General features: G+C 33.4%; 1 protein-coding gene across 3 annotated transcripts in view; it reads left to right on the top strand.

Annotated features, from left to right (window-relative positions):
* ROCK1 (Rho associated coiled-coil containing protein kinase 1) overlaps window positions 1-27,040 on the top strand; it is a 148,404-nt gene that overhangs the window by 58,739 nt on the left and 62,625 nt on the right. For all 3 annotated transcript variants that reach the window (XM_059409313.1, XM_059409314.1, XM_059409311.1), the window contains exons 3-11: window positions 139-239; window positions 929-1,066; window positions 3,879-4,054; window positions 4,902-4,986; window positions 6,242-6,386; window positions 6,711-6,849; window positions 8,828-8,919; window positions 21,151-21,310; window positions 24,826-24,886. In XM_059409313.1, coding sequence (XP_059265296.1) covers window positions 139-239; window positions 929-1,066; window positions 3,879-4,054; window positions 4,902-4,986; window positions 6,242-6,386; window positions 6,711-6,849; window positions 8,828-8,919; window positions 21,151-21,310; window positions 24,826-24,886 — 1,097 coding nt within the window. The remainder of the gene's footprint in view (window positions 1-138; window positions 240-928; window positions 1,067-3,878; window positions 4,055-4,901; window positions 4,987-6,241; window positions 6,387-6,710; window positions 6,850-8,827; window positions 8,920-21,150; window positions 21,311-24,825; window positions 24,887-27,040) is intronic.

Genomic DNA, 27,040 nt, shown 5'->3' with positions numbered 1-27,040 from the left:
TTAATGCGTTGAACGTTTCTTTTGTAACTGTTTATTATAAAGTAATTCTTAATATTTTTTGTTTTTCAAGAACTTTAATGTAAAATAAACTGTTGTAATGCTTCAATGATTTAAAGTCACACTTTTCTTTTCATACAGATAAAGACACAATAAATAAAATTAGAGATTTACGAATGAAAGCTGAAGACTATGAAGTAGTGAAGGTGATTGGTAGAGGTGCATTTGGAGAAGTACAATTGGTAGGTTATTATAATGAGATTAAAAAGCAATAAAATTAAAAATCCATTTGTGTGTCTAACATAATGTGAGATGATAATGGTTTTTATAAAATTATTGCTTTAAATTGCTCTAGGCAGTCTTGCCAAAGGATGTGAAAGCCTAGTTAATGCGTTGAACGTTTCTTTTGTAACTGTTTATTATAAAGTAATTCTTAATATTTTTTGTTTTTCAAGAACTTTAATGTAAAATAAACTGTTGTAATGCTTCAATGATTTAAAGTCACACTTTTCTTTTCATACAGATAAAGACACAATAAATAAAATTCAGCCAAATTCAGCAGTAGTATGAAATATTTTCCCCAAGCATCCATGGGAGAGAAGAGGTTTCAAGTGTCAGAAGAAAAATCTTTACTTGTAATATTAGACTTCTAAAATGTTATGGAATCCTAAGCTTTATAAATAGAAAGCACCGTGCATAACAGGGTGGAGAAAGGGGAGTGTGCTATCATATAGGAAATAAAGACTTTTTTCTAACATTACTTGCTTTCTGGTCATTGAAGCCTTGACATCTAATTGGGAAGAGATTAAAAAAAAAAAAAAAAAAACTAGAACAGTAATGTTATATTTAACAAGGTGTTAAAATCATTTGGTAAATTGTTCTGGTAAACACTGGGCAAAAAGTTCATTACTTTCTGTTTGCAATTTTAAAGGTAAGACATAAATCCACCAGGAAGGTATATGCTATGAAGCTTCTCAGTAAATTTGAAATGATTAAGAGATCCGATTCTGCTTTTTTCTGGGAAGAAAGGGACATCATGGCTTTTGCTAACAGCCCTTGGGTCGTCCAGGTATGATTTTGCTGCTGTTTCATTATTTCTGTAATAATTTGTAACTAAAAATATTGGAGAAGCTTAATTTGTTTTCTAGAACGTAATAGAGAGTTTATTTGGCAATTACAGAATTGTCTAACATATTGTTACTTTTTTTAAGTCATAAAATTTAATTTTATTGAATTGTCTCTAGGAGGAGAAAGTAAGGCCAAAGCAAAACAATTCATGTGCCTGTAGACTTTAAATATTAGAAAATTTAAATAATCTGCTTTGATTGAGGAAAGTCATATATTATCATCTTCTGATAGATACTTTATTTAATGTTGAAATTTAAGTTTTTTCCCCAGATATGATATCCTCTTATATTCTGTTTATTTAACCATCTATTCATCTATTTGTCTCATTTGTGGAGAGGAAGGAATGGGAAAATGAAGGAAGAGGGGAGTTAAGGTAATCCTTCAAATAATGTGTTGGCTGTAGGTTTTTCAGTGGGAAGGAGAATACAGTAGAAGTCAGTAGTTTTAAGTTCTAGTCTTAACTGTCAAAAACATCTCCCTTGCTCAAAAATGTGGAAGTTGGCTTAGATTGGTTATTTTCACCTGTGGAGAATACCTTAGGTGGAATCATTGGGACAAGCAGGAATTTGAGGAGGTTATAATATGGGTTTTCCTTTTCTGCCTCAACTAGAGCAGCTCCATATTTTATGTCTTATGTATTGGGGTTATGTAAGGATGCATATGGGGGGAAGTAAATCTTCTGGTTTAAAAAAAAACAGCTGTTGGGTGGACTAGATCATTTCTAAATTTTTAACATGAATTTACAGGATATAATGAACAGTGTCCTAAATAAAAACAGCAGTAATTGAAATAAAAAGGATATGGAAAATATTTAAGAGTTATGTATGACTTTTTATACTTGAAATGTCAGCTCTGGTTTTTTTGTTTGTTTGTTTTAAGATTTTATTTATTTGACAGAGACACAGCGAGAGAGGGAACACAAGCAGGGGAAGTGGGAGAGGGAGAAGCAGGCTTTCCATTGAGCAGGGAGCCTGATGCAGCACTCAATCCTAGGACCTGGGATCATGACCCAAGCTGAAGGCAGACGCTTTAGGACTGAGCCACCCAAGAGCCCATCTGCTCTGTTTTTATCAGCTGTGTGGAGCAGAGATTTTTCAGGCTTGGTATCACTGACATTTTGGGCTATCACTTTGTTTTGTGGGCTGTCCTATGCATTATCAAATTTTCAGCAGCGTCCCTGACTTCTACGGGGGTGATGCCAGTAGCACCTCTCCACAGGCTGCCTATCATTCATAACAACCAAAACTGTATTTAGACATAGTTGAACATTTACCTGGTGATGTTGGGATGGGGATGGGTGGTTAGGTGACAGTTATTTTCCTCTGGTTAAGAACCAGTGATATATGGGGCGCCTGGGTCCTGGGGTCGAGCCCCGCATCGGGCTCTCTGCTCAGCGGGGAGCCTGCTTCCCCCCCTCTCTCTGCCTGCCTCTCTGCCTACTTGTGATCTCTCTCTCTGTCAAAAAAATAAATAAAATCTTTAAAAAAAAACCCAGTAATACAGAAAATCTTAAGTGTTCTGTAGGTGGTTAAAAGACATAGGACATAATTTTAACATTTACAACGTGCTATTTGAAGCTTTGTTTTTCTTGACACATTGTCAAGAAAACTACCACCAAAGCAACATTGTTTCTTTAATTGTGGTACCCAAATGGTAAATTATATACTTTAATCTGGGCTGACCTTGGGATGCCGCTTAGTTTCTCATCCATCCCTAAAATATCTTTTTAAAATAACCAAGTCTGTAACTAAAACCATTAAACACTATTTAAAAGTGAAACAAGAAGATTTTAAGACACATGTCTGTGTAAATAAAGTATCATTTTCTCTAGGGCTCTATTTTATTTTAGTTTGATTCTGATCTCATGTTTACTTAAAATGTTCTTTTGTAAATTTGCTTTTTTTTTTTTTTTAACTCAAGCTAGGTCACATAAATACATTTATACCTGGTATTCTTGCCAATTTCCTGTCAATGGATTTCACTCTTCCTGCTTGACTCTAGCTGCTGCCCTCTTCCTGTTACTTATTTTACTGCTCCTCCTCCCATTGACTATTACGTACTGAGCATCTGTTATACCAGGTGCTTTCTACATTCACTGATCTTTTTAACAACTCTGAAAGGCAGTTAATCCTTGGTATATCTCCATTTACAGATTAATTTATGTTTCTCCTGATTAGACATTTTGTGTTTGCAAACTGCCATTACTAGGTCCAGACTCTGACGAAGTAGCCCATATAAAAGTCAAACAGGGTATAGTCCCTTACATTTTTCTGGAAGGGATTATAGTGACAGGGACTTAGGGAGGTTAAATAAATTGCCCAGTCACATGGCTAATGGACAGCTGAGCATGTAGTCCAGTTTTTCAGACTTCTTGAGAATTATTGTGTAGATATAAATTTAACAGTAGACCTCATAGGAGCATACGTTATATCAGAATTATAATCTCTTTGCTTAGGTCACTTGTATATTCTTTGTTGAAGCTACTATAATTTTTAAAAATTCTCACTGTAAAAAATTGAATTAGTGTAGCAATGTGTAGAGAAAACAGTTTTGATCTGACTCCTCAGAAATAACCACAGTTCCTTTGCATATGCAGGGGACTTTGTGATGTTTATGTTTGTGTGTTTTGTTTTTTTAAGAGTACCTTAGTTACTGCAATTTGACTATTTTAATTAAATTTTAACATTAGTATTTTTGTCATTTTTTAAATGAAAGTTTTGCTTAATCTTAATGATTTTCTTGTATTTGTATAGCTTTTTTATGCATTCCAAGATGATCGTTATCTCTACATGGTGATGGAGTACATGCCTGGTGGAGATCTTGTAAACTTAATGAGCAACTATGATGTGCCTGAAAAATGGGCACGATTCTATACTGCAGAAGTAGTTCTTGCATTGGATGCAATCCATTCCATGGGTTTCATTCATAGGTAAAGATAAAAACGCTTTAAGTTTTTTCATTTGTTGGAGGGCAGGGGAAGCTGAAAAGTACTTAAACTTTATTAGGTTGACATTTCCTACTCAAAACCCACCTATTCTCCATGTGAGATAAGTGGTATTTCAGAATTTAAATCAAAATTCAGAGTTTTATTATTTCAGTTTAATGTTGATATAAATGTATTCTTTAATTTCCCTTAATCTGATTATATACTTTTATTTGGTTCTGAAAAATAAAAATTATAGGCTGGTTTTCTGAGGTATGTGCCAGTTAAATACTTTTAATTTTTTATATGCAAATTAATTTGCTTTTGATTCATTTTTTATATTCAAAATTTTTAATATACAAATAAGTTGCTTTTAATTAGTGAATAGATCATATTTATTTGATAAAAGAACAGTTTCATTTGTTTTACAAACATCACTTGAATCCAATGCAGTTGCTGTGCTAAGTGCCAGGGATACAAAAATGAAAGTGATTTAGATCCTGTCCTGGGGTTATTTATGTACTTAAGTTAAAAAGTGTGTTTCAGTTATTTTTTTAATGTCTGAATATTGTGTTTTTTTATGGTTATTCTCTCTCAAATGGTTTGCTTTCCTCCTTGGAAGAATCAAACTCTTTTTAAAAGAAAGGGGGATATTAAATGCCTTTCTCTAAGGCATTGACATATAAAGGAATTTCCCTGCTGAAATTCAATTTATAGATATGGACAGAGTGAGCACATACGAATCAAAAATGGCCTTATCCACAATGACTGGGGATATAGGGCCTAAAATAACTGCCTCATAGAATTTTTATCAGTGTCTGGTTTTAGAAACACTGTTTTTTTCCTCCCTCAGAGATGTGAAACCTGATAACATGCTGCTGGATAAATCTGGACATTTGAAGTTAGCAGATTTTGGTACTTGTATGAAGATGAATAAGGTTAAATAATTTTGCTAATTCAAGATAACTGCTTTTTAGAAAATGCTGTAAGAATGTACTAACCATAGCTAGACTTGTACAGAATTGATACGACCTGTCTTATTTGTTAAAATAGATGCCAGGATTTCAGTGTTTAATTAGTAACTTGATTGTAAGTGATTTATATTTTCCTCTCTACTTAAGTGTTGATTGCCATATTTATTAAACCTTTTATAACAACTCTAATACATAGTATTGCTGGTAACTAGGAGTGAAACTCATCATTAAATACTAAGACCAGTATTAAAATTAGACTTTCATAAAAACTGGATTTCAGTGATATGTGTATTTTTTAGTGTTTTACTTAGCCTGTTAACATGTAGAAGATCTTATTGCTTATTTTGGGAGTTAATTTTAAAAGATACCATCTGTCCTCATTATTTTCAAAATAAATAACATACTTCTAGCTGAAGTGGCAAATATGCTACTTGTTTCAGTTGAAATAGTTAATATTCTTGGAAACTTACCACAGAACAATAGCCAAAAAGTTGTATTTATTATTTTAAAAGGAAAATTATTGCTTAGAAGGAAACACTACATGAGAACTTCTGTGTGAACATCTAATTATAATTCTGTTGCATTAATATCAGCGAAAATAAGTAATAGGTATATATAGTCTTTACACTTAGTTTTGGGCTTTTTTTTTTTTTTTTGGAGAGTTAAATTGCATATTAAGTAGATATTCAATGTGCTCAGTATTATTACACCCTTTTCCATTACACATACTTCTGCATTTTTATATTTGTACAGTTGACTCGTATGTTTTTTTTACAGTTTCAAGCATGGTTAGATTGAATGACTATTTTAGTTAGAAAAAGTTTAATCAGTATTATATATTAATGTTATCAAGTGATTCATCCTATCAGTCCCTTAATCTGCTTGCATTGGCTTATATACTTGGTCTCTGCAGTTATGATGAGGTCATTATATTGGCACAACTGGGTGGCAGTGTGTCTTTCTAGAGTAATATTACGATGTAAAAATCACTAATGTATCTAGAAACACAAGCACACACATATTTTGAATACATTGTGTATATAATATGTATATGTAATTAGCCTATGTGTTCATTTTTGTCAAGTTTGCATTAGGTTTTGATATATTTTATAGCCCAAAGATGCAGAGTTCTATAGGTTTTATTAGGAAAGTCATTTTAAATAGTTCAGAATTTATATATGTATTCTAGTTCAGAAGTTAACCTGCTTCTTTTTTTTAGGAAGGTATGGTACGATGTGATACAGCAGTTGGAACACCTGATTACATTTCCCCTGAAGTATTAAAATCTCAAGGTGGTGATGGCTATTATGGACGAGAATGTGACTGGTGGTCAGTTGGGGTATTTTTATATGAAATGCTTGTAGGTAAGTAAAGGAGAATTTTGTATACCTCTAAGATAGTTGTTCATCCCAGAAGTTAGCCATTTGGCTTCTTCTAATAAGGCATTTATTGCATTAAGCAAAGTTAATTTTGTTTGTAGAAAACAAACTAATTGAAACCTGCCTTGTGTGTTTTTAAAAGCTATTTAGAAGATTTAAGCAACTTTGTGATGTTATTTCTTTTTTATATATTAAGTGTATGTCTTTAATGCATATATAGTAATCTTTAAACATGTAACATTGACTCTTTTCCTTTGAAACTGTTTTTTTTAGTGTATCTTATTTTGTTTTCCCTATCAATTTTTTCAGGTGATACACCTTTTTATGCAGATTCTCTGGTTGGAACTTACAGTAAGATTATGAATCATAAAAATTCACTTACCTTTCCTGATGATAATGATATATCAAAAGAAGCAAAAAATCTTATTTGTGCCTTCCTTACTGACAGGTAAACAGTCTTAACATTGAACTTTAATTTATTCTAAGGAAATTCTCATTTTGCTGCTCAGTATTTGAGGTGTGTATCTCAGCTCCTGTAGTTGAACTGGTGGAATAAAAATAATACCATTCCCCAAATCATTAATGATAGTGAAATACAGTGTTTTGTGATATTCTGGATGGCTTTCTGGATCTCCAATCACTTGCGTTACCTAGGAAATTGGGATAATACTCTTTTTTGATGGCTAGATTAGATGATTTTTTTTTTTAAGGTTCATTGTTGAATTTTTAATTTGGTCAAGTATAAAAATTATATTTTCTTGAGTCTGAGGGTTTTTTGACATGTAACATCTCTGAAATTAGAGTGCATCTTATACTACCATGTCTTAATTAGTAACATTTTTTTCCTAGTGATGGAAAAATTACGCATTTTCTAATTGATGCCATTTAAGATAATTCAGTATTGTATAGTTGAAATTTGCTAAGAGAGTAGAATTTAAATGTTCTTACCAAAAAGAAAGGTAAATAGATGATGTGATAGATGTGTTAATTCTCAGTGGGAGAATCCTTTCACAATGTGCACATATGTCAAAACACTTTTTACACTTTACATATCTTAAGATTTTTGTCAGTTATACCTCAGTAGAGCTGGAAAAAAGATTTAATTATATATGATTTTATGTTTGTTGAAATTAAGTAAATAGTGCAAACCTATAAAGATGTATGTATTTCCGACCTCCTTACCTCTAGAGATGGTCATTGGTATGATGTCTTTCAGATTCAGTAAGGATTTTTATAAATGTATATTCATGTATGTGTTTTAGAAACAAAAATAGTATGTTATGTGTACCCTTATGGTTTACTTTTTAAATTTAAACATGAACCACATGACTTACTAAAATCATGTTATTAAAATTATTAATATTTATGTTTGTATATTGTATATTGTTAATTTAAAAGGGCCTAGTGCTTTTACATATATTTCAATTTCAGATTCACTTTAATATTAAATGTACTCCCCTACATATGGTCCTTTAGAGCCTGAAATGTATAGTCTTTCATATTTTTACATTTTAGTACATGTGCTTTATAAATATAAGTACTGTTCTGTGTATTAGGTGCTAGGAATATAGAAATGAAAAAGATACACAGCCACTCTTCACTGCCTCATACTCCTTTGAGGGAAACAGACAAGTGAATGAGATGTTTATTGTACAGAAAGTTAAGTACTCTGAGTTAAGTACTGCCTGTCTATCATAGAACCATGGAGAGGTTCCCTGATCCAGTCTGGGAGAGTCAGTGAATGTTTGTTCAGAAGGTGTCACATTATATCAAAAGCAGTTTATCTTTTAACTCATGAAAAGATTTGGAATTCGGGCTATTCTTGTTAATAGGCACTGAAGTAGAAAACAGAAGTTCCTAAGTTCCCTTTCCAAATCTACTAAAGGCATATTTTTAAACATTTTATTTATATGTTTACCTAAGAGGCCAGGAATCCCGTTAAAACTCTGTTTTGTAGTAATGTCAAGAATTAGTTAATCATTGGTTTCTGATAGGTCAGAAATATTTATAATAGCTTATGAACAGGAGATTTTAAATTTAAGATGTCTTTCTGAGTTTTTGTTAGCTTTTGATGTGATGTAAAGTTGTTGGTTGCAAAAAATGTCTAACTACCACAATGGTTAAGAGCTGTCAAGAAAATTCATTGTGTTTTATTAATTATGCTAATGAAGCAAAGTGAATGATTATTAGGATTTTCTTTGTCAATAGAAAAGTCATGGAGTATCAACAAGTCTGTTTTTCATGTTTTTTAAAAAAACTCTTCAGTATTATCCATAGCTTACTGAAAACCAATATAATTTCAAGGTGATGTAGAACTATTTTTATCATTATGCACAGATTTAACATTGTGCCCATAAGTATATCTGGACAGGTTATAATAATAATATCTTAAATGGTTAATAACTTTTTCCCCCCTCTCTATTCAGAGAGGTGAGATTAGGGCGAAATGGTGTTGAAGAAATCAAACGACATCTCTTCTTCAAAAATGATCAATGGGCTTGGGAGACACTCAGAGACAGTAAGTTATTTTTTCTCGCACATTACAGTGGATATTTGAAAGTAGTTGTAGTAAATACAGTCTTGTAAATACTGCCTTGCTAATATATGTGTATATTTGATGAAAATCTAAAGTACACAGAAGCGGTTATGGACATTATCCTACTCTAATTAAAGAGAGAATATTTGATAATGTTGGGAAAATTGTACTGCTACTTCTCTGATATTTCATTTGAGAGACCCAAGATGAACGACCATATACATGAGATGGAATTGGTCTTGGCAGTTATAATTTGATATTTGATCTTTGTTAAATTGCATTGTGTCTTATATTTTGATATCTCAATGTGAAGAAAGTCAGTAAATACAGGGTAATTAAAATATATTTCCTGGGGCACCTGGGTGGCTCAGTGGGTTAAGCCGCTGCCTTCAGCTCGGGTCATGATCTCAGGGTCCTGGGATCGAGCACCACATTGGGCTCTCTGCTCAGCAGGGAGCCTGCTTCCCTCTCTGTCTCTCTCTCTGCCTGCCTCTCTGCCTACTTGTGATCTCTGTCTGTCAAATAAATAAATAAAATCTTAAAAAAAAAATAAAAATAAAATATATTTCCTGTGAAGAGATAAGTTATTATCTTTTTTTTACTAGACTTAAAATACAAAATATGTGGTCCTATTATTGATAAATACCAGAATTTAATTAGTCCATCAGACTTGCAGTTTGCAGTTCAGACATGAAAGCATGTAGTATGCAAGAATTTTTTTTCAGTCAGTTGAGAACATTTCCCTATTTCAAAAAGCAGTTAAAATAATGAGATGATTCATAGAAAACCTTGTTCATCATGGCTGAATTAAAATTATAGTGGTACCCAATGTGCCCAACATCTTCATGGATTTGGACGGCCAATAATTCATCTTTCTCCTGTTGAAGTCTCAAGATTTTTTTTTCCTTTTTTCACAGAAAGGATAATGTATACCACCAGCTCCTAAATTCCTGCTGTACAACAGCAGTAAACCTTAATAATGGTAATTAACTCAGCTGTGTGGTTTAGAAACAGTTACAAATTAAGTAGTTATTATTTGTCTTAAGGTCTGCCTATCTAGTTGAGACTGTGAGGGAAAAGTTCATGGGGGAAAGAATCTTGTTAATTTTAAAGAAACAGATCATAGTTTTTGCCAATTTTAGGGAAGTATCCTAGTTATCAAATATTTTTAAAGAAATAGTTATACTACCTTCGGGTATAGCACATGCACTATATACAAGCTATACAATTGACTGAGAAGGGAAAAGGGGAAATAAATTATTGGGAAATTAGGAAATTACACTATTAAGAATGACATTGAATGACCTGCTCTCTGGGAAAGCTATAGGAGCAGCTTGACGTTGAGAGAATTTGTTAGTAGTTATACACTGGGAAATAGAGAATTTCCATGTCAGTAAATGTGACATGATTGTTGTCTTCCTGCTCCATGAGAAACTGTTGGCAAAGACAGAGATGAGTATGGTGAGATGATGAATGGTTGCATTGAAAAACTTTGTGGGGTTGGGTTTTTTTTTTCCAAGCTGTGCTCTTAGAAGTTGAAGAAAGCTGAAAACAGACAAATATGATTATAATCTGAAGAAAATTTGAAAGGCTACTGAAGAAAATACAAAGTATCTTTTGTATTGGTTTAAATTCTTTCTCAAAGTGAAACAATGTATAAATAACTATAGAATAATCACAGAGTAAATTGCTCAAAAAAGTAGGGAGGACATACTTCCTTTTGTGTATTGAAAAGCTGGTATTAATTAGGAGAGGAGGTAACCTAGTCAACAAACATTGAACACCTGCTATATATGCTGAGCGCTGTTCTATTTCAAGCACTAGGAAAAAACTCCAGTGATCAAAGATTTTTTTACCTTGTGGAGGTCATAGTATCCTGGAACTGGGGAGTCCAAATCAGTGGCATTTTATGATATTGTTATTACCTCTTTAATGTAATTTCATGTTAATTTAAAAACAGTTATAGTGTATTACTTTATTGATTTAAATCAAACAAACTTTCTATTTAAAGAATTTCTAGGGACACCTGGGTGGCTCAGTTGGTTAAGCATCTGCCTTTGGCTCAGGTCATGTTCCCAGAGTCCTAGGATTGAGTCCCGTGTCAGGCTCCTTGCTCTGCAGGGAGCCTGCCTCTCCCTCTTCCTGCAGCTCCCCTTGCTTGTGTTCTCATTCTCTCTGAGAAATAAATAAATATAATCTAAAAAAAAAAAAAAAGTTTCTATAATGAGGTAATTTTATTAGTATTACTGATACTTAAGTTTTTGTTTTGTTTTGTTTTTTAATCTATATTATCTGGGGCACCTGGGTGGCTCAGTGGGTTAAAGCCTCTGCCTTCGGCTCAGGTCATGATCCCAGTATCCTGGGATCTAGCCCCACATTGGGCTCTCTGCTCAGCAGGGAGCCTGCTTCCTCCTCTCTCTCTGCCTGCCTCTCTGCCTGCTTGTGATCTCTGTCTGTCAAATAAATAAATAAAATCTTTTTAGAAAAATCTGTATTATCTATGATTTTACTGTAGTGTACTTAGATTTAACAGACATAAATATTTTGATATCTTTTCCTAATCCTAATACCTTCTATTTTGTGGTTATTGTTAAAAAAAAAAAGAAGAAGAAAGAAAGAAAAAAATTGAAGTCAGTAGAACTTACTGTTCTCTTCTTCCCCTTCCCTCTTCCTACCCTTTGTTCACTTCCCACCCCTAAAATACCAAGAATACTTTTACTGTGAACTGACCTCTCTGACCTGCTAAGCTTTTAAAAATTATATAACATTTATAATTCTTTTTAATTTTGACTCTCCAATTTTCTTTGGCAGAATTGCTTAACTTTTCCAAATAATAGTTTTTTTGATATTTTACCACTTACATGTCTATAAGCTACAATGGCAATTAATCTTCACCATCTGTTCCTTGGTGGTGTGGGAGCAGGGTACAAAATAGATTGGTTTTTGGCAGAATTTCCATGAGCTTCCTGATCTTATTCACTCTTAATTTAGCGGCACAGAGTATTAAGATTGTAAAATTACTTTTTTACTCATTTAAAATAGAATTGAAGGAGTGAGATTGAAGAAAGAAAACAGAAGAAATGAGAGGACCTAAATAACCTGCTGCAGGTCACACTGCTAGTAGACGACAGTGTCAGGATTCAAATCTATGTGAATCCAAAAGCCTTAGCTCTTCTGGAATACCATGTGCCATTTAAGTAATACCATTCAGTATTATACAAAGTAGAAATGTAGGGAATCAACATTCTTGGCAGTTAAATTTTGGGGAAAATAATATGGTAACATTTATTACATATAACAGATACATTATTAGTAATACTGTGTTAAATATAATAATATGGTAATTTGCAAAAACATTTTACCATTCATGGTATCATTTGAGATCAGATATTTTACCTAATCCACCTATAGCTGGTGGGAAATGACACAAGATGGTAACAGGAGTGACTGTCAGCTCATGTGGTAAATTTTCCATTTATTTAAAAACAAATAAAATTTGTTGTTTGTAACCACATATATGCCATTCCAGGTTCTGTGGATTAATTAAGTTTAGTGTCCTCTCTTTTAGAGTTGTACATTTTTATGGGAGAAATTATCACTGTAGGCTTCATAGGTAAAGAATCTAGGATCTAGCAAGTTTCAGGGTCATAGGAGTTTAGACTTTCTCAGTATTACGTTGGGGTCATGTTTTCAAAGCATAAACTTTAAGAAAAATTATCTTTTTATTGTGGTAAAGTATATATAACAAAATTTACCATTTTAGCCATTTTTAACAGTATAGTTTGTGGCATTAAGCACCTTCACCTTATTGTGCAGCCATTTCTACCATCCATCTCTGGAACTTTCTTATCATCCCAAGCTAGATTTCTTCACACATTAAACAGTAGTTCTCCATTCTCCTTTAACCCCAGGCCCCAGTAGCCACTATTCTACTTTCTGAGCTTATGAGTTTATTCTGGTTACCTCAAATAAGTAGAATCCTATAATATTTATTTTTTTGTGGTTGATGTATTTCACTTAGCTTGTCTTCAAGGTTCATCCATGTTACAGGACATGCCAGAATTTTATTCTGTTTTAAGGCTGAATAATATTTTACTGTGCATGTATACCACATTGTAAAAAAAATCTATTCACATATTGACAGACGCTTGAAATGCTTGTACCTTTTAGCTATTGTGAATAATGCTTTTCTGGTCACTGGTATACAAATAAATGTTGGAGTCATTGCCTTCCATTGTTTTGAGTGAATTTTTGTATATGTTGTTAGGTAGAGTCTATCTTCATTGTTTTGCATGTCAATATCCAGTTTTCCTACACTATCATTTGTTGAAAAAACTCCTTTTTTATTAAGTGGTCTTGCACCCTTCTCAAATCATTTGACCACGTATGTGAGGCTTTATTTCTAGTCTTTCTATGATACACCATTGAACGGTCTTCATGCCAGTACTATACTGTTTTGATTGCAATAGATTTCTAGTAGCCTTTGAAATCAGGGCGTGGAAAAGCTCTCTGCTTTTCCAGGATTGTTTTGCCTATTTGGGATCACTTGAGGTTTCCGCATGAGTTTTAAAGTGGGTTTTTCCAGGTGTGTGATAAAGGACATTGGAGTTTTGGGTAATGGTTGCATTGATTGTGTTTCCAATGAGGATGCCTTTTGTTTCATGTACTTGCCTAATTGCTCTGATTGGAATTTGTAATACTGTGTTGAATAGAAGTTGTGAGACAGAGTCCTTGTCTTGCTCTTGATCACAGCAGAAAAGCTTTCAGTCTTTCACTAGTGAGTATGACATTGGCTCTGTGTGTGTGTGCGCACGTGGGCGCACGTGTGTGTGTGTGTGTGTGTGTGTGTGTGTGGTCTTGATCTGGCTATGGAGTCAGAATAATTCTGGCCTCATGGAATGAATTTGTGTTCCTTCTATTTTTTGGAAGAGTTAGAGAAGGATTGGCATTAAACTCCCAAACTATATGTTTGGTAGAATTCGGCTGTGAAACAGTCTTGTCTTGGATTTTTTTTCTTTGTTGGGACATTTTTTGTTATTTATTAAATCTCTTACAGGTTTGTTCAGATTCTCTTTTTCAAATAAGTTTTGGTAGTTCATGTGTTTCTAGGAACTTATCATTTAATCTAGGTTATCTAACATGTTGATGTACAATTGTAGTTTTTTTCTTTTAAAGTTTTTTTTTTTAATTTTGTTTGTTTTTTTTAGAGAGAGAGAACGCAAGCAGGGTTAGAGGTAGAGGGAGAGAGAGAGGGAGAGAGAATCTCCAGCAGACCCCTCTCCCCTTGCTTTAGTGTGGAGCCTGATGCGGGATTGTTCTCACAATCTCGCTATCATGACCCCCCGACAAAATCAGGAGTCAGACACTCAACTGACTGAGCCATCCAGAAGCCCTTGTAGATTTTCCTTTTATTGTTATTTGTAGAAAGTCGGTAGTTATATCCCCACTTTCATTTCTAATTTGTCTTCTCTTTTTTGCACCTTAGTCTAGTAAAAGATTTGTCAATTTTGTTGATCTTTGTCGCTTTCACTATCAATTTTGTATTCTATATTTTATCCACAATCTATTCTGTATTGCTCTTCCTTACTATAGCCCTGGGCTTAGTTTGCTCTTCTTTTTCTGGTTCCTTAGTGTGTCAGCTGGGTTATTGATTTGAGATCTTTCTCTCCCTTTTTTTTCATGTAGGCATTTACAACTAAAATTTTTGTGAGTACTGATTTCACTGAATCCCATAAGTTTGGTGTGGTTCTCATTTTCATTTGTTCTCAAAGCATTTTCTCTAATCTCCCTTATGATTCCTTCTTTGACTCATTGGTTTTTTTTTAAGAGTATGTTGTTTTCACCACTTTGACATCGGCAGCAGCTTCTTTCTAGATACATCCCCAGAGGCAAGGGGTATAAAAACAAAAATGAACTTTAATCAAGATAAAAACCTTCTGTACAGCGTAGGAAACAGTCAACAAAACTAAAAGGCAACTTTCAGAATGGGAGATGTTTGCAAATGACATATCTGATGAAGTGTTAGTATCCAAAATCTATAAAGAACTTATCAAACTGAACACCCCAAAAATAAATGATCCAGTTAAGAAATGGGCAGAAGACCTGAATAGGCATTTATCCATAGAAGACATCCAATGTTTAATGGCTACGTAAAAAGATGCTCAATATCACTCATTATCAGGGAAATACAAATCAAACTACAACAAGATACCATTTGACACCTGTCAGAATGGCAAAAATTAACAACACAAGGAAATAACAAATATTGGTGAGAGTGTGGAGAAAGGGAAACCCTCTTACACTATTGGTAGGAATAATGCATACTGGGGGAGCCACTCTGGAAAACAGTATGGAGGTTCTGCAGAAAGTTAAAAAAGAACTACCCTCCGATCCAGCAATGGCACCACTAGATATTTACCCAAAGGATAGAAAAATACTTATTCAAAGGGACACATGCATCCCGATGTTGATAGCAGCATTATCAACAATATCCAAATTATGGAAACAGCCCAATGTCCATCAGCTGATGAATGGATAAAGAAGATGCGAGGTGTATATATACATGTGTATGTGTGTGTGCACACACGTGCACATGTGCATGCAGTGGAATATTACTTAGCCATAAAAAAGAACAAAATCTTGCCATTTGCAATGATATGGGTGGAGTCAGAGTGGGAAAGACAAATACCATATGATTTAACTCGTGGAATTTAAGAAACCAAACAAACAAATGAAGAAAAAAGAGATAAACCAAGAAACAGACTCTTAACTATAGAGAACAAACTGATGCTTACTGGAGAAGAGGTGGGTTAAATGGGTGATGGGCACTTGTTGTGATGAGCACTGGGTGTTATATGTAAGTGATGAATCACTAAATTCTACTTCTACAACTAATATTACAATATATATTAACTAGAATTTAAATAAAAACTTGGAACAAAAGAGTTTGCTGTTTTCCAGGTATTTGTGAAACTTGTAGTCTTCTCTTGTTGATATCTTGTTTTATTCCATCGTGGCTTGGTGAAGATACTTGTATGATTTCAGTCTCCTTAAATTTATTAGGTTGTTTTTTGGCCTAACATATAGTTTGTCCTGGAGAATTTCTCATGTGCAATGTATTCTGCTGTTGATGGTGGATTGAGCTTTATATGTCTGTTATATCTTGTTGGTTTATGATATTGTTCATGTCCTGCATTTTCTTATTCATCTTTTGTTTAAATGTTCTGTTCATTTATGGAAAGTGGGTTATTGATTACTCCAAGCATTATTTTAGAACTGTTTCTCCATTTATGTCATTTTTTATTACATACATTTTGGAGCTATGTTGTTCATGCATACATGTTTATAATTGTTTTATCTTTTGATTAATTAACCCTTTTATTAGTATCGTCAGTATGCCCTGTTTTTCACTATTTTAACAGTCTTATATGTCTTTTTTGTCTGATATTAGTGTAGGCACCCCAGCTTTTTTTCCCATGGAATATTTTCTTTCATTCTTCTAATGTATTTATGTCATTCAATCTAAAGTGAGTCTCCATATACTGCGTGTAAATGGATCAGTTTTATTAATCCATTCGTCCAGTCTCTACCTTTTAATTAGTAACTTTAATTCATTTAAAGTAAATATTATATGTAAAGACTTTTGCCATTGTTCTTTTTTCTGTATTTTTTCTTTCTATTCCTCGGCCCCTGCATTACTGACACCTATTTTGTCTACTGGATTATTTCATAGTGTGCTGTTTTGATTCCCTCTTCAATTCATTTTCTGTATATTATTTAGTCATTTTCTTATGGTGATTATCCTGGAGATTACATTTAGTATCCTAAAATGATAACAGTGTAGGTTGAATTGATACAATTTACTGTCAGAAGCATAAAAAAACTGCTTCTAGGTATGCCTGGGTGGCTCAGTCAGTTAAGCATCTGCCTTCAGCTCAGGTCCTTTCAGGGTCCTAGGATCGAGTTCTGTATCTGGCTCCTTGCTCAGTGGGAAGCCTGCTTCTCCCTCTGCCTGCCAGTCCTCCTGCTTATGCTTGCTTTCTCTCTGACAAATAAAATCTTTTTTTTTCTCAATTATTTATTTTATTGATTATTACTAAATTCCTTGTTTTTTTTTTAATTTTTAATTTTTTATTCTGACAAATAAAATCTTAAGGGGAAAAAAAAACCATTTCTCTACAAATCCTTTTTCTCCCTTTGTGTTGTTATTGTCACAATAACATAAATATAAATATTACATCTTTATATAGTCTGTGCTCATTAACATAAATTTATAATTGTTTCAGGCACATTTCTTTTAAGCCCTATAGGAGGAAAAGTGGATTTATAAAGAAAAATACGTAATGCTGGCTCTTGCATTTACCTGTGTGGTTACCTTTATTTCTTCACAAAGCTTTGAGTTAATGTCTACTGTCTTTTCATTTCAACCTTAAAAAACTCAACAATTCTTATAGGATAGGTTTACTAGCAGCAGTCTCTGATCTTTCCCTTACCTGGGGTAATCTCTTTAATTTGTCCTTCATTTTTAAAGAATAATTTTGCCAGATGTAGAATTCTTGCTGAACCATTGTTTCAGCACTTTAAATATGTTGTTCCACTGCCTTCTGGCCTTCAAGTTTCTGCTTAGACATAGGCTCTTAAGGAGAGCCTGCATGGCTCAGTTGGTTAAGTGTCTGGCTCTTGATTTCAGTGTAGGTCTTGATCTCAGGGCTGTGAGTTCAGGCCCTGAGTTGTGGTCCTGTTAAAAAACAAATAACAGAAAGAAAGAAAGAAAGAGAGAGAGAGAGAGAGAAAGAAAGAAAAGAAAGGGAAGAAAGGGAAGAAGAAAGGGAAGAAAGGAAGAAAGAAAGAAACGGGCTCTTAATCTAATCGAGGATTCCTTGTGTATGTATGACAGGTCACTTTTCTCTTGCTTTCAAGATTCTATCTTTGTCTTTTCAAAATTTATTATAATGTGTCGTGATGTGGATCTGAATTTTTCTTACTTGGAGTTCATTGAGCTTGTTGGTTGTGTGGATTCATGTTTCATCAGATTGGTTAGTTTGGAACCATTATTTATTTTCTTTTTTAAGATTTTATTTATTTAATTGACATAGAGAGAGACAGCCAGAGAGGGAACACAAGCTGGAGTAGTGGGAGAGGGAGACCAAGCAGGGAGCCTGATGTGGGACTCGATCCAGGGATCACAGTCTGAGCCGAAGGCAGATGCTTAATGACTGAGCCACCCAGGCACCCCTGGAGCCATTATTTCTTTAAATATTCTTTCTGCCTCTTACTCTCCTTTCTTGAGAATTTCATAATGTGTATGTTCGTATGCTTTATGGTATCCCAAGAGTTCACTTTTTCGTTGTTTTCTTTTTTTCCCTACACTTGATAATATTAGTGGTCTTACTTAAGTTCCCTGGTTCCTCTGCCTGCTCAGATTTGCTGTTGAACCCTTCTAGTGTATTTGTAGTTTCAGCTGTTGTACTTTTGTAGTTATTAAGATATCATACTCCTGGTTTCCTTTAGTTCTTTGTCCATAGTTTCCTTTAGCTCTTTGAGAATATTTAAGACTGTTTAAAGTCTGTGTAATAAATCTAATATTGGGTTTCCTCAGTGATGTTTTCTGACATTCTTTATTCTCTGTGAATACTCCATGCTTTTTCTGTTTCTTTACATCCTTTGTAATTTTTTTTTTTGAAAACTAGACATGTTGAACAGCATAATATAACTCTGGAAATCAGATTTCCCCCTCCCCAGATTTGCTGTTGTTGCTTATTATGGACTTCAGTCATGCATTTGTTAATAAGTTTTTCAAACTACTTTTACAAAGTCTGTATTCCTTGTCTTGTATGATCACTGAAGACTGTTTTCCATTGTTATGTCACTGGTCAGCCAATGACAATTCCTGAAATGCCAAAATTTAGTAGCTTCTTTCTTTATTAAACATTCCTCTGCTTCTTGTAAGTTTTTTCTTAGATTTCAGAGTTCTGAAAAAGTTGCTTATGATAGTTTTTGCCAGCATAATGTCTACTTCAATGAAAAGGTGGTTTCTTAGAGCTTCCTACTCTGCCATTTTTTTTTTTTTTAAACATCAGCTAGATTCTTTTTATGGAACATGATTCCTGTATTACCAGTTATTTATGGAAAGGTAAATTTTTATAAATAGGTTACTCTGTGTATCAATAATAATTCTGTAAAGCTATCTTTATCCTTATTCTTATATGTTAGTTCTGGCATGATTATAGGGTGTTCTATAAAACCTAAATGTTATGCTTTAAATGTAGATGAAGTATTATTTTTGTAATTCTCCCAGAAATTCCCTTACTTGTATCTCAGAATTTAAACAGAATTTGTCTCATTTTAAAACTACTCTGAAATGGTATACAGTCTATAAAAAGACTAGATTCATCTGAAACAGCAAAAGAAAATTCACCAGCCTTCCTCTGTTTCCTTTTAAATCGATCCTATATGATAATTTTAAAGTAGGACTTTTTACCATGAACACTAGACCAGATAAATCTTTTTTGTGTGGGCTGTCCTGAACTTTCTTGGATCTTTAGCAGTATCCCTGATCTTTACAAACCGCTAGATGCCAGCAGCACATCTCCCCCAGTTATGACAGCCAAAAATGTATTCAGTCATTGCCACATGTCCCCAAGGGGAGCAAGATCATTTCAGAATTGAGAACCACTGTTTTAAAGTAGAATTTATGCCAAGACTATTACTGATTTATTTACTTCACAAGGAGTGACAACTAGCTTCCCCTCCCCACCTGCCCATTTTACAAATTAGGCAGTTAGTACTATTTGGAAGCTAGAACTGTCTTGTCAGGCTGTTTTCCTGGTCATTAAGAAAAGAGAATGGTGCAAAAGATCTTTCCCTATTCATTGTTAGTATTATAGCTTCTTTGGGTTAATTAAATGTGTTGTTTCATTCCTGAATTCATCAAATAATTCACCATATCTGAGATCCACAACAGTAGTTATTTCTTATCTGGAAAACCCAGAAAAATTACTCCTTTATATAAGAGATTAATACCATGAAACCAGGTCAGTTATTTTTTGTTGCTCATCTTCCATCTTTTTCTTGGGGGCAATATGATTTGATTGTGTCTAAATTATTTACCATTTTGTTGATATTTCTGTAATGCTTTTGGCAGAGAGAGAGAGAGAACACAAGCAAGGGGGAGTGGCAGGTAGAGGCAGAGGGAGAATCAGACTCCCCACTGAGGAGGGAGCCCAGTGTGGGGCTTGATCCCAGGACCCCCAGCATCATGACCTAAGCCGAAGGCCGATGTTTAATCAACAGTGCCACCCATGTTTTCTTAATACTATTATATCTTTAACTGAAACACATTTTGTTCTAAAATGTATTTTTAGATGGCTCTCTGTAGCATATTCAAGCTCCAAATTAAGATAGTAGTAGTGTTGCTTTCAAATGGTATTCTCTCCCATATTATGAAAACTGAAGCATTGCCATATTTGGTTTTGTTTAATTAAGTATATATGAGCCTTACTTTCCATCAGGTTTATAACTCTTGAAAATTGTATCCGTTTTGTATCTCTGCCCTTTTTTCCTAAATAGCCATTTCATAAATAACTCATTGAGTTATCGCTTAATGACTTAATTCAGGGAAGGTGGCTAGCCTGAAAATGCAATTCAAAATACATTGCTTCTTGTGACTTAATATTATAGAGATAATCAGTTGGGGAAGTGATAACAGACCATCTGGATTTTAGATGAACAAATATATTTCAATACCAAATAGGTCTATCCAGGGCTATGAAGACATAACCTTAATTTCTGACTTGCTATACAGCAGATTAACAAAAAAAATATTATATTTGAAACCAATCAACTTTGAATCTTTGAGTACAATTTAGTATGCTATGGTTTCTGAAAATCTTTTCTGTAGTCCTAACTGCTTTTGCATATTTTATATTTTGATGTATTTTAAAACCCCAATACTTGTAATATTCAATTTAAACTTGAAATACAGATAATAATTATAGGTGATTTTGAAGGTAATTGTTTCATAGAATTAGAATGATCAGTATCAGTTGATTAATAATCTAATATAATCAACTAAAATAAGGTTCAACCCATTTGGAATTTGTAGTTTGCAACTTAATTTGTATGTAAGACACTTAGTAGTTGGTATGGAATCTTTGCTTTCCTTTATTTTAATATTAAGTTTGAAGGAACTGCTAATTTTCTTTCCATTTTTAGCTGTAGCACCAGTTGTACCTGATTTAAGTAGTGACATTGATACAAGTAATTTTGATGACTTGGAAGAAGATAAAGGAGATGAAGAAACATTCCCCATACCTAAAGCTTTTGTTGGCAATCAATTACCTTTTGTAGGATTTACATATTATAGCAATCGTAGGTGAGTATGCTAAGCATTGATTTCAGGGGTAGGTAATAATTTTGTTGTGGTCTATTATTTTCTTAGGGATATCTAAAAATCACTTCAAGAACATTTAATGGTATATTAAGAGATACCATAATATGCTGTTTTTCAGTGATGCATGATAATTGTATTATTTCATAGTTCATTCCTTTTAGACTTCTCCATTATCAGGATATTGTATTTCAGAAATTGTTGCTGAATAATGCATTATATATGTGTTCAAGTTAACAGCAATTAATATATTAAAAGATTATATCAATACTAATATTTTGGTTAATCTCATCATCCAGAGAGCTCTGGTTTTATAATACATTTCGGAACAACAAATAGTTTTCCAGGGTTACCATTACTATATTGATGTTAACAAAGGCCTATAATTTTTAGTAATGCAAAAATTAAGTGATTCCTCACCAAAAATCACTAAATGAATTTACCATGTCTTTCATGTGAGACCTTGTGACCTTGGGCAAATAATTTCAACCTTTTATGCCTCCATTTCCTCAAAAATAGGGATGATGATGATGATAATACTTGTCTCACAGCATTACTGTAAGGTTTAATTAAAACAGTAGGACATTTGGAACATTAGCACTCAGTTAATGTTAGCTGTTAATAGTATGAGCTAATGATAGGTTTAGTCTTCAAATGGACGTGAGATATAAATTAAACATTTGACATTATCTCATTCAAGAGCATTCATTCATTCATTCAACAAACATGTTTGCCAACTAAAAATATATTATGTTTATTAAAAAAAAAAGGATGGGCTTAAAAAAAAACAAAAAACATGTTTGCCAACTTATTTTTTGTCAAATATTTATTAAGCACCAAGGTGCAGGGAGAAAGATGAATAAAATATGGTTAGTACCTTCTCTTAAGATGCTCATATCCTAGTGAGGAAATGGATAATATTTTAAAGTGAAGCATTTTGTCATTTTAGTCAAAACTTTTTTGTAAGAGCCGATTCAAGTTTAGAAAACAGGAATGCAATTTAATCCTACCTTAGGATATTTCTCCTATAATCCAGCTATAAGACAGTACTGAATACTTTTTGTTGCATCGAGTATTACAGGTAGTACTTGACTTTTGACTCCTAGTAAAGTCCAGTATTTTAATCCTTACCCACCAGCACCCAGGAATATAATATTGTAGCTATTTTATATTGAAATGCAGTGACAAGTTTCAGGGTGAATTTTTACAAAAAAAATTCATCCTTCCTTCCTATTTTTATCAGTTTTTCTCTGGCTTGATTTCTGAAGCACTTGAAATGTTGATATAAGTAACTCTCAATGTTTTGGGATTTTCTGTAGTTCATAGCAGTTAATGACTTTATTTGGGTTTATCTATACAAAAGTAATCTTGAGTTAAATAAACATTATATATACTGTTTGTAACAGTACATTGTCATGTACTTGATTATGTTCTCTGGTTTTTCCTTGTATCTATATGATGCATATCCCAAACTAATTTCTAAGTTTCTCAGAAGCAGACATTGCATTTTGTTCTTCAGTACCATTGTCTTATTGAATAACATAACGTTGTTTAGTAATTGCCTATTACATGAATGGTTAAAGGTGTGGTTAATCTTTAACAATCAGCAAAATACTGATTAGCCTTATGATAATATATAAATATGAGTTACTGGCTGAAATAGGAAACTTCTGAAATTCTTGCTTCTGAAATCCAAACATAATTCCAATTACCAAAAGTTAGAGATCTTTATTGTTGAAATAAAGATCTTCCATTCTTCCATAAGTGAAGAATGATTTTAATAGTTTAAAGGTTAAACTTTTAGCTATATTTGTAATAATCTAAAACTTTTCATAAGTTACCTAAATGACCAAATTCTGTATGAAAGCAGCAATATAATATATAAAATAACTTTGAAAGAAAAAATAAGACAAAAAGTAGAAGAATGAATGGATGTGTACAAGTAGTAGTGTCCTTAACATTTCCAGTGCTGTATTCAAAGTTATATTATTAACTTTGTAGAGGCCAAATAGTAACTTTAGTTTGTATAGTATATCATAATTTAGAAGATCTTAGGGATCAAATGGTCTGTTTTCATATCTAATTCAGGTTTCACTGGTGCTGCTATATGCTTTTATTTACATTACATGTTGTGGAATCCCACACTGAATTTCTGAGACATTTGGTAGTTAATGGAATGAAGTTCTGCTAAACCTAGAATTTGTCATTTTTTAAATGGGACCATTTCTCTACAAATCTGCTACTTAGTGCCTATTACTGCCTTCTCATTATTTGATTCTGTAGTTGATCTAAGTAATTTTCCAAAGAAAACATAAAAGTGATATATTTTCCTGTTTTGTTTTGTTTTAGAGCACTGTAATATGTGTTTAATGGTACTTAAAGGAACTTTTCTTCTTCTTTTTTTAATTATTAATGAATGCATTGAATTCATATATAATGAATATGTAGCTGATAATAGCTGCCCTATAACAACTAAGAAGTATATAGTAGCTATTTGATTTCTTTTTGAGGGTTTTCTCCTAATGAACCAATGTGGTGACTGTAGTGGTGGTTATGATAGAAGAATTAATAGTGGTAGTTGTAGCATGTTAGAGGCAGTAGCAGAAGCAGCCGTAGTAACTCACCTATATATAACATTTGGGAGCTTAGAAAATTTTTTTTATATGACCTGTTTAAATGTGTTAATCTCATGTATAAAGACTTCTAAAGGTCACTACTATCTTAGATGTAATTCTGACTTTAGTGGATTTAAAGAAAGAACCCTGTAAGCCTTAGAGTCTCAAAAGATTAGCAGGACATCACCTGAACTTTAGGTTATGTTAACCACTTAAGGCAAAACTCTTTTTTGTCCAGAAAGGCAGTATCATCCTTGGCTGAAGGATAATTGAGGCAGGGAGAGAAGTTCTGTTCATGTCTTTACAAGTCAACAATTCCTTATCCCCAATCCCTAATCCAAAAATCTCTAAAAACTGGGGGACCTGGGTGGCTCAGTCAGTTAAGTGTCCTGACTCTTGATTTGCCTCAGGTCATGATGTCAGGGTTGTGAGTCCAAGTCCTGGGCATGGAGCCTACTTAAAAAAATAAAAACAAATAAAACCACAAAGATCTAAAAACTGAAAACATCTTAGTGATTTGTTTGGTGGCAAAAGCTTCCATAAGCTGCTCTCATGGCCAAAAACCTAATTTGAACTAACTGGAGATTCTTGGTTTTTAATTTATCCTACTTGGTATGAATAGTCATATGTTTTGCTGCAGGAATAGTAAAGTGTATAATTACAGAGTGCTGCTTCTGACCTAACTGGGGATTTTATTTAACATATATATCACTTTTTACTTCCTAAGTAAAGAATTATGAATTTGTACTCAACTTTGAAAAAGCATAGCAAGTACAATACTGCACAAAAAATAGGCACATAGCATATATTACTGGTTGTTATTGAATATTGAAGAGTTTTTTGGTTTTGTTTTTTTTTTACTTTTAAAAACTCTTTTCCTCTCAGATACTTATCTTCAGCAAATCCTAATGATAACCGAAGTAGCCCCAATGTGGATAAAAGCTTGGTAGGTATTTTCTTATTACTTTATAAAAAATTGTTTTGTGGATGGTATATTTTGTGTACATGATATTTAAGTATGTATTGCTTCTGAATGTGTAGTTAGTGAACTTAAATTTTGATAGCACTTTTTACTTATTGTCTCCTTCCAACTTGATTTCTTGCCTGAATATCAAGGGGAATATTTTATGTGGAGGTCATTAGTAAACTATAAATTGCTACACATATTGACAGTGAAAGTCTTTCTAATCTTTGGAATTAGGAATTTATAATAAATCAGTTTATCAGTAAGGATCTTGACATCAAAAGATTACACATTCAGAAGCCTTAACTAAAGCAAGTTTTGTGTATATGATAAAATATACATAACATAAAATTTAGTTTTTAAGAGTACAATTCATTGTCATAATCACCTTTACATTATTATATAACTACCACCATCTGTCTCCAGAACTTTTTCTTCATTCCAGAGTAAAACTTCATACACATTAAACTCTTTATTCTACTCCCTGCAGCCCTGAGTAACCACTATCCTACTTTCTCTGTCTCTATGAATTTGATTATGCTAGTAGGTACCTCATGTAAGTGGAATCATACAATTTGGACTTTTGGTGATTGGCTTATTTGACTTAGCCATAATATCCTCAGGATTTCTCCATATTGTAACATGTATCGGAATTGATTCCTTTTTAAGACTGAATATATTCTAGTGTCTGAATATATCACATTTTGTTTATTTATTAAGAGAGTTTAACGAAAGGGCTATTTACAGTGCTATGAGCAGGGTCAAGGGGAGCAGTGAATAAAGGATACAAAAATACCCATTGATTATCAGCAAGGGGAAGTTATTGTCCCCAGTCTAAAGGGACAAAGAGATACAAGTATTGTTACCACAGCTCAGAAAAGTCTACCATCATCAAAGAGGAACATAGAATATGGAATACTGCCAGCACCACAATATGACAAAGGGTGGGGAGAATGATTATTTTCTTCCTCCCACCTTCTGATTTGCTGCTGGTGTCTCTCATATGTTCAAATGAACCCTAAAGTCACAGGGCAGTAAAATCCAGGTAATGAAATCTGTAGATTACAAGGCAAAAGTAGGGCAGAGGATGGATTTCATGGCCAGAAAGGAGAGGGAGCAAATGTATATTCCAGTCAAGCATCTGATTTGTCCACTGAAGATTACTGTTGTAAGTAAATACTAGAGACAGGAGTCCTTTTTATTGTCAATATAACTTATGTTCATGAGACATTTAAAAAAAAATCTTACTTAGATTTGAGACAAAGTCCTTTTGGGTTGACCAGGACTCTTCTTTAAAATATTAGACATTAATTGTGGTGCTTGGCTGGCTCATTTGGTAGAGTTTGACTCGATCTCGGGGTTGTGAGTTCAAGCCCCATGATGGGTATAGAGCTTACTTAAAAAAATACTAGAAGTAATTATTTGGCCACTGTTGGACCATTCTTTAAACTCTTGTACTGTAGCCTACGTATTGGGGGGAGGGGAAGAGGTAGCAATCAGTTTTTAAAAGCTGATGTAATTCTTTCTCCTTGATACATTTATTCTTTAATTAAGAGAACATGCAAGGTGAAGGGAGAGTGGAAGAAAAGGAGAATGGACTGTATGAGGACTTGTTAGCTCTTTTGACGATCTCTCTTTTAAATTCTCATCTCACCAGAGCTATTTCCCAAGCTCAGAAATCTTGAAAGAAACTTGACCTAAGGAGGGTGATGGTAAGGAGCTGCTATAACCCAGCTCTCACTGTATTACTTATCTGTAGGATTAGTAGTACATAGAACTTTAAAAAATATTTAGTGGAATCGTGTTTCTTTGGGCTGATCTTGTTCAGTGGTAATTGCCAGGAGTTCCTGTCACTGGCTGCTGCTATCTTTTATCTTGCTCTGGTAAGATCACAGGGGAAGTAGAAAACTTTGGTGTCTCTTACTGTTTCTGTTAACATGGAGATAAATAGAAAAGTCAACTAATTTAATTTTCAACTCTTCCTTTAAAGCCTTCCAGCAGAGATGCTAATGAACAGCGTTGCAGTTGACAAATTGAATAATTTTCATTCCTGTCTTAAATTTTCTTTTTTATTGCAAATGACACTGATAATCCCTCCTCCTTGGAACTTCCATAACTCTTTGATGTTCCCATTAT

This window comes from Mustela nigripes, chromosome 8, assembly GCF_022355385.1.
Source record: "Mustela nigripes isolate SB6536 chromosome 8, MUSNIG.SB6536, whole genome shotgun sequence".
NCBI classification, from domain to species: Eukaryota; Metazoa; Chordata; class Mammalia; order Carnivora; family Mustelidae; genus Mustela; species Mustela nigripes.
This window is presented reverse-complemented; position numbering and strand designations above follow the sequence as displayed.